The sequence below is a fragment of the Gossypium hirsutum genome, chromosome A08, assembly GCF_007990345.1.
Source record: "Gossypium hirsutum isolate 1008001.06 chromosome A08, Gossypium_hirsutum_v2.1, whole genome shotgun sequence".
Classification (NCBI taxonomy): Eukaryota; Viridiplantae; Streptophyta; class Magnoliopsida; order Malvales; family Malvaceae; genus Gossypium; species Gossypium hirsutum.
In genome coordinates this window covers 114,128,726-114,142,658 of record NC_053431.1, presented here as the reverse complement: position 1 = coordinate 114,142,658, position 13,933 = coordinate 114,128,726, and the positions used below count along the sequence as shown (strand labels likewise).

Below are 13,933 nucleotides of genomic sequence, written 5' to 3'. Positions count from 1 at the left end.
CACACGGCCGTGTCTTTTGCCCGTGTACTATCCTGGCTTCACATTTAAGGATGCAGGGGACACACAACCTAACAACACGCCTATATGCAAGCCGTGTGTCTCACACGATCTGGTCACACGCCCGTGTGTCAAACCGTGTGGGCTCTAAATGAACTTTAAAATTCAAATTTACCAACCCTGCAAACTTTAAAAAACAAACAATCTAATATTCAAACTTTCAACCAATCTAAAATATGATAAACACACTTAATACTCATTAACCATCATACCTTTCAACTCTTATTATTCAATATAAAACATCAATTCTACAATTTAAACAATTTAGTCCCTACTATAACAAAACTTATATCTCTCTTTACAATTTAATCCTTCTCCCACTTCTAACTTGAATTTTCTATCATTTTATCTCATAATTTACTGAATAATTCAACTTAATCAACATCTAAAAATTCACTATCTTCCTAAATTTCAACATAATTCAAGTAGGGCTTTGTTCCAAGATGCCAAAAACATCAAAATTACAAGAAAATGGATCAAATTGACTTACCAATCAAGCTTGAAATCTTAAAACCCTAATTTTCCCTTTTCTTTTTCTTTCTTTTTTTCCTTCTTTCTTTCCCTGCTCATTCGTGCCTTTTCTTTTCTTTTTCTTTCTTTTTATTTCTTTTATTCATTCTTTATTAAATTAATATTTTATAATTATATATTTTAATATAATTTACTTTTTATAATTATTTACTTATATAATAAGTAAATTCATATAAATACATACATTTGTACCAATTAAAATATTACATATATATTTTTAATTACCACCCACTTGTCTCTTAAGGTTTATTTGATAACTTAGTCCCTTGGCTTTTCTTATAGTTTATAATTAAACTTTCACACTTTATTCAATCTAGTCCTTTCACTAAATTGACCTTAATTAAACTAAATTTGTTTAATTAAAATCTAATTAACCTCTCACTTAAATTCGTAAATATTTCTAATAAATATTTACGAATCTCATTTTCAGAATAGAAGACCCGAAAATTCACTTTTTCGATGACCTTAAAATTTGGGTCGTTACATTTCTCCCCCTTAATAAATTTCATTCTTGAAATTTACCCAAAAAGAGATTGGGGTACTGTGATCTTATTGTATCTTCTGGTTCCCATGTTGCTTCTTCAATATTATGACTTCTCCATAACACTTTTACTAAGGGAACTCGTTTATTGCGTAATTATTTTACTTCATGTGCGAATATCTTAACCGGTTCTTCTTCATATGACAAATCAAGTCGAATCTTTATATCTTCAGTTGAAATCACATAAGATGGATCTGATCGGTATCTTCTTAACATAGAAACATGAAAAACATCATGAATCTTCTGTAATTTAGGAGGTAGAGCTAAACGAGATGCCACCGGCCCAATTCTTTCTACAATCTCATATGGTCCAATATATCGTGGACTCAATTTACCCTTCCGACCAAATCTCAAGATTTTCTTCCAAGGTGAGACTTTAAGAAATATTTTGTCTCCAACTGAGTACTCAATGTTCTGTCATTTCAGATCTGCGTAATATTTCTGCCTATCAAAAGCTACTTTCAATCGTTCTTGAAACTTTCTAATAGTGTTTTCTGTTTCTTAAATTAACTCTGGACCAACCATTTTTCTTTCATTCAATTCTTTCCAACACACTGGTGATCGACATCTCCGACCATATAGAGCTTCATACGGTGCCATTTGAATACTTGATTGATAACTATTATTATACACAAACTCAGCCAACGGTAAATGCCGTTCCTAATTAGATTCAAAGTCAATCATGTAGGTTCGGAGCATGTCTTCCAAAATCTGTATTACCCGTTCAAATTGTCCATCAGTTTGCAGATGAAAAGCTGTACTGAAATGAAATTGAGTACCAAGAGACTCACGAAATTGCTTCCAAAACCTCGACGTAAACCGTGGATCTCTGTCAGAAATTATTGATTGTAGAATACCGTGTAACCTTACAATTTCTCGAATATACACCTCCGCAAGTTTCTGTAGTGACCAATTAGTTCTGACAACTATAAAATAAACTGATTTCGTAAGTCGATCAACGATTACCCAGATAGCATTCTTTTTACTTGTAGACAGTGGAAACCCAGTTACAAAATCCATTGTTATTCGGTCCTATTTCCGTTTAGGAATACTAATAGGGTAAAGCAACCCTGTCAGAACTTGATGTTCTGCCTTTACCCATTGACAAGTCAAACATTTAGCTACATATTCAGTTATATCCTTTTTCATTCCTGGGCACCAATAAAATTCTCGTAAATTACGATACATTTTCATGCCTCCGGGATGTAAGGCAAACTGACCATTGTAAGCTTCTTGAAGAATTAATTCCTTTATCTCAGAAGTAGTTGGAATACAGAGCCGATTCTGAAATCTCAAACAATCATTTTCGTCAATGCTAAACTTCCCTGCCGTATCGTTTTGTACCATCTCTCTTTTCTTCATTAATTTGTCATCTTTCAACTGTACTAATCTAATCTGATCAAACATTACTGGTTTCACTCTTAATTTGGCCAAGAGTCCTCCGTCATCAGTAATACTGAGCTGTGCAAACATCGCTCTCAGTTCTATTGTAGCTTTTCTACTCAGTGCATCAGCTACAACATTAGGTTTCCCTGGATGATAATCTATGACACAGTCATAATCTTTCAAAAGCTCTATCCATCTTCTTTGCCTCAGGTTCAATTCCTTTGGAGAAAGGAGGTATTTCAGACTTTTATGATCAGTATAAATATAACAATTTTCACCGTATAGGTAATGTCTCCAAATTTTTTAAGGTAAATATCACAACTGCTAATTCTAGATCATGTGTCGGATAATTGTGTTCATGATGTTTCAATTGCCGTGAAGCATAAGCAATTACCTTTCAGTTTTGCATTGGTACACACCTGATACCATTTAAAGAAGCATCACTATACACAACAAAATCTTTTCCCGACCCTGGCGAAGTCAATACTGGTGCCTTTGTCAACATTTGCTTCATCATTTCAAAACTTTTCTGACACTGCCCACTCTAAAAAAACGGAACATTCTTTTGCAGTAACTTTGTCATCGGTAAAGCTATTTTTGAAAATCCATTCACAAACCTTCGTTAATATCCAGCCAACCCAAGGAAACTACGTACCTCTGACACATTTTTGGGAATTTTCCACTGAAGTATGGCTTCAATCTTCTTCGGATCTATTCTTGTCCCATCTGCTGATTCTACATGACCAAGGAATACAACCTCCATTAACCAAAACTCACACTTACTTAATTTCCCATATAATTGTTTCTTTTGTAATATTTGCAAAACAATTCAAAGATGCTGCTCATGTTCAGTTTCAGACTTCGAATATACTAGAATATCATCTATAAAAACCACTACAAATTGATCCAAATATGGCTGAAAAATTCGGTTCATAAGATCCATAAAAGCAGCTGGAGCATTGGTTAACCTAAATGGCATCACCAAAAATTCATAATGTCCATACTGTGTACGGAATGTTGTCTTCGGTACATCGCTCTCTTTTACCTTCAGCTGATAATATCCCGACCTCAAATCAACTTTTGAAAATACAAAAGCTCCTTTTAGTTGATCAAATAGATCATCAATGCGAGGTAACGGGTATTTATTCTTGATAGTCACCTTATTCAACTGTTGATAATCAATACACAACTGCATCGAACCATCTTTCTTTTTAACAAATAACACTGGAGCTCCCCACGGTGACGTACTAGGTCGTATAAAACCTCGATCCAATAAGTCTTGTAGTTGTACCTTCAACTCCTTCAACTCAGTAGGAGACATTCGATATGAAGGTATTGACACCGGATCCGTACCCGGGTATACTTCAATCACAAATTCAACTTCCCGATCAGGAGGTAATCTAGGAAATTCTTCAGGAAACACATCAGGAAATTAACATACAGTTCAAACTTTACTGCACTGACTCTCAACTGAATCAGAATTAATAACATATGCTAAGAAAGTAGCACATCCCTAATTAAGAAGCTTACTAGCTTTAATTGCTGAAATAACACGAACAGTCCTACTAGTCCGAATACCCTTTACTTCGATTTTATCATTATTTTCATTATGAACAGTGAATTTCTTTTTTATAACAGTCTAAAATTACTCCATGTTCTGAAAGCCAATCCATACCCAGTATAATATCAAAGTCGCCAAATGGCATAATCAACAGATCAACAGAAAAGGTTTTATCCTGAATCATTAATGGACATCTTCGACATATCTGATTCACTAACATAGTTTGCCCCAATGGACTAAACACTTCTATCGTTACTTTAGACAATTCAGGTTTTAAGTTTCCCGTCTCAACCAGTTTTGTATTGATATAAGAATGTGACGATCTTGGATCTATTAAAACATAAACGGGTTTTGAATGTAATAAGAATATACCTATTACCACATCATGAACATCTCCCTCATCTCGAGTTTTTACAACATATGCTCGGGCTGGAGCTCTTACTTCAGATTGTTGTGTAGCATTTTTACTAGTTCTTCTACTACCTCCTCTAGTAACTAGACCATTTCGACTTGAACCTCAACCTCTAGATGCAGATTCTGATCTCTGAGAAACCGTTGGTGCTGCTTCATTAAGCTTCGGATAGTTCTTTACAAAATGATCAGTGGATCCACATCGGAAACAAAACCCAATTAACTTTCTACATTCTTCCCTATCTCTGTTTCCATAAAATTCACATTCTGAAATGTCAGTGTTCTGAGCTGGGCTTCTAATACTGCCAATAGAAACAGTAGTTTGTCTCTTTCGACTTCTGTCTCCCCTTTCTAATCTTGAACTGAATCTTCCACTACCACGAGATTCCTTTGATCATTTGAATTACGGACTTGAACTAGCAATTCTAGGACGTTTTCCAACTAAACGGGTAGTTTTAGACTTTTTACTCTTTCTCAGCACTTGCTTAATCATTTTAGCTCTTTTTATTAAGTCTGTAAACTCTGTAATCTGTAGAGGCATCAATTGTAGTTGGAATTCATCTCGCAGTCCTCTTAGAAATCTCTTACATCTGTCAGCTTCAGTCGGTACAAATTCGGTTGCATATCTACTCAGTCTCAGAAATTCCCGTTTATAATCCACTATGGACATATCTCTCTGTTTCAGCATCAAAAACTCCTGTTTCTGGTCTTCCATATGTGTCTCTCCCAAATACTTCTTCTGAAATTCCCGTTGAATGAATTACCAGTTTACCTGTTCTTTCAGTATATTCTGAATCACTGATTCCCACCATATGTAAGCCTCTTCTTGTAACAGAGAAATAACGCATACTAAACTTTCCTGCGAATTGCTTCAAAATTTTCTTGGCAGTCTCTAACCAATTTTCAACTATTGTTGAATTAGTTCCCTTTGATCCCAGAAATTTTGTAGCTCCATACTTTTGCAGTCACTTAATAGGGGCTCGTCGGGTAGCAGGGGTAGAAGTAGTAACAAGCATACTTCCTACCGCTTTTTGAAGAGTTTCAGCAATCATTCTAAATATTTCTGTATTATCCCTTCCAGTATTCGGTGGTTGATTACCTACCAGGTTTACACTTGAGGTTGCGGATTCAGATTCATTTACATCACGTGATTCATCTCTACTGTACATTTCTTGATCAGTACCCTCGATACTTTCGTCAGACATCTTTTACTCACTATAAAACAGAATTAATTTATCAATATATATATATATATATCAGCATCCAATCCCGACTCAATTTAACATAAAAATGACATGTACCTCATGGCTCCTTTTAATACTCGACCTAATCCTAGAATCGACTAAACTTGGTTAGTTCTGATACCACTAAATGTAACACCCCTAACTCGTATCTGTCACCGAAATAGGGTTACGAGGCATTACCAAACTTATACACTAACTTTTATACAAGATCGAGTCATAAATTAGCATTCTAGATCAATTCTTTTCAAATTTCACCATAAAGTCTCTAATATGGACCTACGGGGCAACTTTGGAAATTTTCCTTGAAGATAGGGGCACACGCCCGTGTGGCCTGGGACATGGTCGTGTGGCTAGCCTGTGGGGCTCTCATGGCCGTGTGGCCACCCCGTGGGTAGATCTGACTTGCAATTTCTTAAGCATCAGAGGGGCACACAGCCTGGGCATACGCCCATGTGGCTAGGTTGTGTGGTATACTGATTTTTCAGCATTTTTAAGCCATTTTCACATGTTTTTGACACATGACCGTGCTTAAAACCCGTGTCCTTCACATGGCCAAGACACACGACCGTGTCTTTTGCCCGTGTACTATCCTGACTTCACATTTAAGGATGCAGGGGACACACGACCTAACAACACGTCTATGTGCAAGCCGTGTGTCTCATATGGTCTAGTCACACGCGCGTGTGTCAAACCGTGTGGGCTCTAAATGAACTTTAAAATTCAAATTTACCAACCTTGCAAACTTTAAACAACAAGCAAGCTAATATTCAAACTTTCAACCAATCCAAAATATGATAAACACACTTAATGCTCATTAACCATTATACTAAAGACTAACTCTTATATTTAATCACCCTTAAACAAACTACTTCAAAATTTGCACTTAAATATCATTCAATTTAATTCAAAAAGGACTATATTATAACACACACATTACATTAATTAGCTATCTATTAACATTCTTCACCAACATCACTTATAAACAAAAAAACTTCAAAAATAATCTAGGTACATGCCATTTCTCAAGATTAGATACATCAGCGAGTATTTGAGTTCAGAAGTTGGCTTGGATGCTAAAACGATATCTACTCCGTACCTAACCTGCGCATGGAAACAAACCGTACGCTGAGTATACACTCAGTGGTATTTCTATAAACTAATACCTAAAGCAATAAATAGTCATATACATATTTGGACTTGAAGTTTCTATTTCCATCATCTTAAAGGTTCTTTTACTTATCTTCATCTTATAGCACTTAAATCGTGTTAATCACTTTCAGTATACCTTTCATATCATTCGATAACAGTCAACATTTAGTAAAATCACTTAATCAATAATAGTCAGTCTTTAGTACCTTCATTTACCCTTATTAACATAACTCGAACTTGAATGGATACACGGATCCAACCCACACACCGGGATATCATACAGTGTTTCATCGACCGAAGTCAGAATACATCGTAAGGGTAACAGTAACAGTAACAGTAACAGTAAGGTACGGAGTACCTCTTCAGAACGAATGTGGAACAGTAACAATAAGGTGACATTTATAGTGTCTCATCGACACAAAGTTGGAATATCCCTTAACACTTCCAATCCTATGGCATGCCAACTATATCCGACTAGCCCGACTCTGTTAATAGGGTTTTCATAATTCGTTAATAAATGTACTTACCTTTATGTTCATCTACTATACATTTTATGGATAATAATAATTATGCATTAAGTTTAATTTATAGAAATAAAAACCGTAATTGCTCGGGTTTACTCGATATCCTCGTTTGCTTTCTCCTTTCATTTCTTTGATGTCGTTTCCAGTGCTACGTTAGCTACGGAAAAATTAACATTTAATACCATCAATACATATCATTTAATAACACACTCTTCTATTTTTCCATGTAACTTTTACATAAATTCCAATTTAGTCCTTCCACCATAACCATTCTTTCTCTTTAAATAAATCTCATATTTTCATTTAATACCTACTTTAAACAAGTTTCAACTCTTATTATTCAATATAAAACATCAATTCTACAATTTAAACAATTTAGTCCCTACTATAACAAAACTTATATCTCTCTTTACAATTTAATCAGTCCCCCACTTCTAACTTGAATTTTCTATCATTTTATCTCATAATTTACTCAATAATTCAACTTAATCAACATCTAAAAATTCACTATCTTCCTAAATTTCAACATAATTCAAGTAGGGTTTTGTTCCAAGATTCCAAAAACATCAAAATTACAAGAAAATAGATCAAATTGACTTTACCAATCAAGCTTGAAATCTTAAAACCCTAATTTTCCCTTTTCTTTTTCTTTCTTTTTTCCTTCTTTCCCTGCTCATTCGTACCTTTCTTTTTCTTTTTCTTTGTTTTTATTTCTTTTATTCATTCTTTATTAAATTAATATATTATAATTATATAATTTAATATAATTTACTTTTTATAATTATTTACTTACATAATAAGTAAATTCATATATATACATACATTTGTACCAATTAAAATATTACATATGTATTTTTACTTACCACCCACTTGTCTCTTAAGGCTTATTTGCTAACTTAGTCCCTTAGCTTTACTTATAGTTTATAATTAAACTTTCACACTTTATTCAATCTAGTCCTTTCACTAAATTGACCTTAATTAAACTAAATTTGTTTAATTAAAATCTAATTAACCTCGTACTTAACTTTGTAAATATTTCTAATAAATATTTACGAATCTCATTTTTAGAATCGAAGACCCGAAAATTCACTTTTTCGATGACCTTAAAATTTGGGTCGTTACAAGTAAGGTGTCATGCACATCGAAGGGGGTACCTCCATAGGCTACGCCTCAAGGTCAAGTATATTGTAATTAAATAGTTTACTTAGAGTTTGAAATTGGAGATAGTAAGTTTTTATTTAATTTAAGATTTCTGTTGTAAGAAGTATTTATTGGTAGTTAATAAAGTCGGTCTTACAAATTGTAAGTTTAAAATTTGTGATTAGTCTAATCCAATCAATTTGTGGCATCCCATACTCGGATCCAGCAATCAAGTCGAGTGAAGGTGTTACAGATTTGATATTGGTTTAATTTTCCTTTGATTTTATGATACCTATTAAACTAGTTTGGCCATGTTCTCGGTCAAACAATTCAATTAGCTAATCTAGTTTGGTTTTGAAAACATGGGCTAAAATAAGAGTTTATTTTGGTACTTTAATTTTTAACCATATTTGGAATATGAGACAGATGATGTTTTACAATAATTGCCCTTCCTTTCCTTAATTTATTAAATACTAATAAGGTAGAAAAATATTGCTACTAATGATGATCACTTGGAGCCTCCACCACATGAGTAAAGTATAACACTAAGTTTGATGTTGGAATCCATGTAGATGACACAATTCAACCTACTGCACCAATAATTGAAGAAGTAATTGAATAAGTTGTTGTTGATGATATTGTTGTACCCACAACTATCGCCATAAATACTCATTCTATGAAATAGAGAGCTCAAATGTTGAACCATCTTTGCAATAAATTGTCTTTTCTAAACTCTCGGCTATTGAACTTCAATCAATATAATCTTAAATTTTTGCAATACATTCAAGATCTTGAAGCTAAGCCCCCTTAAAGATCTTCTTTGGATTTTTTCCAAAAAAAAAAAGTAGAAAAAGAAGATGATGGTTGTTTTTATTTTGAGAGGAGTTTGCTTTATTTGGTGGGAGTTTATTACTGCAAGTCAAACTTTGAACTTTTGTTATTTGATATTGTTCAAGCTTGTTTTGTAAGGGAGACCTGAATTTCTTTTAATAAATCTCTCGTCTTATTTTAGTTGTAAGATATGATTTTTACTGCTAGTTTTATTTTGTCAAAAATGTTAAAGGCTGAGATTGTTAGGATACTGAATTGTGTAGAAGTTGTGCTAATAACATCAATCATAACATCTTATACAATATTATGCAGAAAAAACATAGTATGATGTCAAGTCTTTTAAACAATTTATGAAAATATCTCTTATGAGGTAAGAAGACAAAACATGAAGAGTCCTCGACATCACAAAGGCCACACTTATTAAGATGATAAGGTGTACATTCCAAAAGAAAAATATAATAGGCTTTCAATATCAAGGATAAACATTAGAAGAATACTCATCAAAGTTATGGTTCACTATTCAATGTGTTGCATATTGGTGACTTATTGATGATGAGTTTTAAGTTTTTCATATTTGTTTAAGTTAGGAACAGTTTATTTTTAAGAGTATATTTATCAACTTTGAATGACTTAATTTACCTAATAGGTGATTGTAATAAAAAGTTGTGAGAACTATACTTTCATATGATTGAACAAAATATATATATACACACACATAAAGGTGAGACTACAACTTGAGAGTTTTAGATTTGGGCTTAAATCATTATCATTTGTACTGAGGTTATTTTAGTGGATTAATTCTCTTAATAAGACTCGTAGATATTAATAATATTAGTATTCGAAGTATTTTTTATACAATTACAAGTGTCTTAATTTATTTTACGATTTAAACTTAGGGCCAAAAATATATTTGAATAAATCCTTCTAAACAATATTGACTTTTAAATTATAAATTTAGTCAAACTTGAACTTCTTCCGAACAGTTACTGATTAGTATTCAAAGTTTTATTATTGTAACGTAACCAATTTTGCATTATATGCGCATAGTTTTTAAGGAAGAAATTTTCTGGTTTATATTTTATAGGACAAAGAAGGATGCAGTTTTTGTCGCGTTGAAGGAAAAATTTAGAGACTCAAACATTGCGGCCGAAAGTCGAAACCCGCACGTGGTGATGATTGGCACGTTGTGGCAAAATACCCTGCTTTAAGCTTAAGATTTGCTTTTTATTGCCAAAAATAGAAAGCAGACTTTTCTTCTGTCGATAGTCCAAATTGATATAATGACAAACCTTTGGTCAATTTCAAAGTTTCTTTAAAAGCTTTCTTGCCTGATGATATGGATTGAAAGCAAAACTATTCATGTTTCCCCTTCTAAATTACACCATTTTTTTTTGTAACATTATCTATATCCTTAGAAGTGTGTATGTTCTAACATAGAAAATATTTATTGTAGTATGTAATCAACGGTGGCTTAGGGGAAAAATCAACCATTGATGGCCATTCTCTATACAAGTGATTACCATAGTTATGTACATAGTTTTTTTTTAATTTCTTAGTATTTAAAAAGTCATATCAAATTATGATTAAATTTAGAGTTGAATTGAGTCATTTTTAAAAAAGCAAATTCTCTTATGTATTATTTTTTTCATTTAAAAGAATTAAACTCAAAATATTATTTAAAAAATATTTTCGAGATATAAATATAAATATTAAAATTTTAACATTGAATAAGTTAAGATATGATGAACCGATAAAGCTAGAATATATAATAATATTGGTAATTAATATATTTGCAACAAAGGGTGACATACACATTATAGTAGGTGTGATTTAAAGTCTTAATTCATGCTTGTAGTATGTGTATATGCAAACTTCTACCCGAATGTTGAATTGAAAATTGAAAATAAAATTTTATTGATAATTATGAAAAGAAGATATAATCTTGGGGTATTTTTTAATTATTGAGAAAATTTTCATTGGTTTTTCTCTTTAGTTGAGATTCAATTTAAGGGTCGTTTGATTTGATCTTACATGAATATGAGTTATTTCAAGTGTGGTGTTGACTTAGATTGGAATACAATTTTTTTTATTCAGAAACATATTTTGACTTTCTCTATGCGATTGAACTAGATCAAAAAGTGATTTTCTTCAAAAATAATATAGAATTTGTAAAAATTTCTTCATGTTGTTTAATTTTTTTTTTCAAAGATTTTTGAACTTTTTTCTTCAGTCACTTGAATAAAAGAGGGATATTGTAGAATTTAATTTGTTCTACAAGAATTTAAATTTTTTTCTTTATTATTCAATCTTATATTAATTTAATTGATTAAAGATTAAAATAATTATTTAATTATTTTATTTTTAATTAATGATAATATACCATTTTTAGTATCTATTAATTAATTTAAAAATGAACTATGACACAAATATGATATATTGTGACCCTTAATAATTTTGGGTTTGACCTATCATAGTTGGTGGCACGCACTTTATAAATAGTGTGAAATTATTTAAAAAGGATTAGGAATATGATTGTATATTATAAACATACTAATTAAATATTCTTTTATCATTTTTAAAAGATAAATGCATATGATTTAGCAAAAACAAAAAAAAAATGCATATGATTTGTGGTGTGTTTTGCGTGTTATGATTCAACATTTTATATAATTTGTCGTGATCTAAAATTATTTATTTGAGAATTGTGATTACAACTACTATACATTAACGTAAATGTCATATTCCAAATTATAATCTAATTTTTTTCAAAAAATATAATAATAATTTTTTTAATACAAGATGATGTTAATACAAAATTATGTATGACGTGTCTAAGAAGCTGGTTCCCTAAATCCTATTAATCCATACAAACTTGAAATGTAATAAAATTAAGCCCCACTATTATTATGATAGAAAAATAATAATAAAATCAAAACGGTAAAATTCGCCAATCCAAATTCATGCATCTCATTTCATTTCCCTATATAAACCCACCTCCTCCTCCTCCGTCTTTGCCAAACAGGGTTTCAGACTCCTAATTTCTCACCATTCCTCTTTTTTTGTCTTTTTCTAATACAACACGAACCCCGAATCACCAACTTGCTCAACATTTAACAGGTTTCGTTATGGAGATGTATCCGAGTAGCAACGATTCCGATTTAGCAGTGTTGGACTCAATTCGCCGACACTTACTCGGCGACTCATCAGACTTCCGACTCGATGCTTCCATTGATTGTACCACTACTACCACTGCCACTACCACCGCTCTCCCCATGGTTTGTAGGACCTCAAGCTTCAACCGCTTGTACCCATGTTTGACTGAAACCTGGGGTGACCTCCCTCTTAAAGAAAATGATTCTGAAGACATGCTCGTTTTCGGGTTCCTCCGAGATGCTTTAACCATGGGATGGGCACCCTCCGATAACTCTTCTATGAATTTACCTCCAATAAAACCGGAGGTGCAAGAGAATTTATTTGAGGCATCGGTGAGGAAAGTAGATAGGGCTGTGAACACGGTTGTTCCCGCGGCGGTTCCCGCTAAAGCGAGGCATTACAGAGGAGTTAGGCAAAGGCCGTGGGGGAAGTTCGCAGCTGAGATAAGGGACCCGGCTAAAAATGGGGCTCGGGTTTGGTTAGGTACTTTTGAAACAGCTGAGGATGCGGCTTTGGCTTATGATAAAGCAGCTTATAGGATGCGTGGGTCAAGGGCTTTGTTGAATTTTCCATTAAGGGTGAACTCCGGGGAGCCTGATCCAGTGAGGGTAACATCAAAGAGGGCATCACCTGAGCCGTCTAATTCTTCATCCTCCGGTGCAGAGAACGGGTCGCCGAAAAGGAGGAGAAAGGTGGCTCCCTCGGCTCCGGTTGTAGCCCAAGCGGGGTTAGATATAGGTTCAAGAGCGGATATTAAGCATGAAGTTGGATAGTGTAGACATGACAATCAACGATTAGTCAGTTAATGCAGACATGGTAGTTGATTAACGTAAAGTGTAAAAACGGCAGTAGGTTCCGGACATTTCCCAAATTCGGAAGAATAAAAAATATGAGGGTTTTAATTATTCTTCAGAATTGAGGGTTGTTTATTTGTTTTTGGTTTCTTCTATAAAATTGTGTCAGCATTGCTGTTAGACGAAGCACATTTCAATGGAAAATGTCAAGATTACCTTTAGTTTTTTTTTTTAAAAAAGTAGAGCATCTGCACAACGTGATGATTAAATAAAAAAAAATCTACGGCCAAGAATGTTGAATTGAATTCCATTGAAGATAATAGATTAGGGGATTTAATAGGGTGAAAATTGCTGACTTGCATACCAATATATAGACAAGTGTCGGAATTTGATAATATATTTATTTAATTCGTATCTAAAATTGAAAATAATAAATTAAAATGGTAGCTTCATTAGATACTTGGTTAACTTCGTTATAAAAATATTACTTTTATCAAATTATAAACAATCAATTGAGTTATGTCATGTGTATTAGAACTATTACTTTTTTTCCTTTTTATTTTTTAATAATTATTTTTCAATATTCTGAAATTGAATCAAAGTTGGGATTC

At 32.8% G+C, this 13,933-nt stretch overlaps 1 protein-coding gene across 1 annotated transcript; it reads left to right on the top strand.

Annotated features, from left to right (window-relative positions):
* Positions 1 to 12,392: 12,392 nt before the first annotated feature.
* LOC107939703 (ethylene-responsive transcription factor 2) lies at positions 12,393 to 13,543 on the top strand. Its single transcript, XM_016873069.2, has one exon. The coding sequence runs from the start codon at positions 12,501 to 12,503 to the stop codon at positions 13,299 to 13,301; it is 801 nt and encodes a 266-aa protein (XP_016728558.1). The 5' UTR covers positions 12,393 to 12,500; the 3' UTR covers positions 13,302 to 13,543.
* The last annotated feature ends 390 nt before the right edge of the window (positions 13,544 to 13,933 follow it).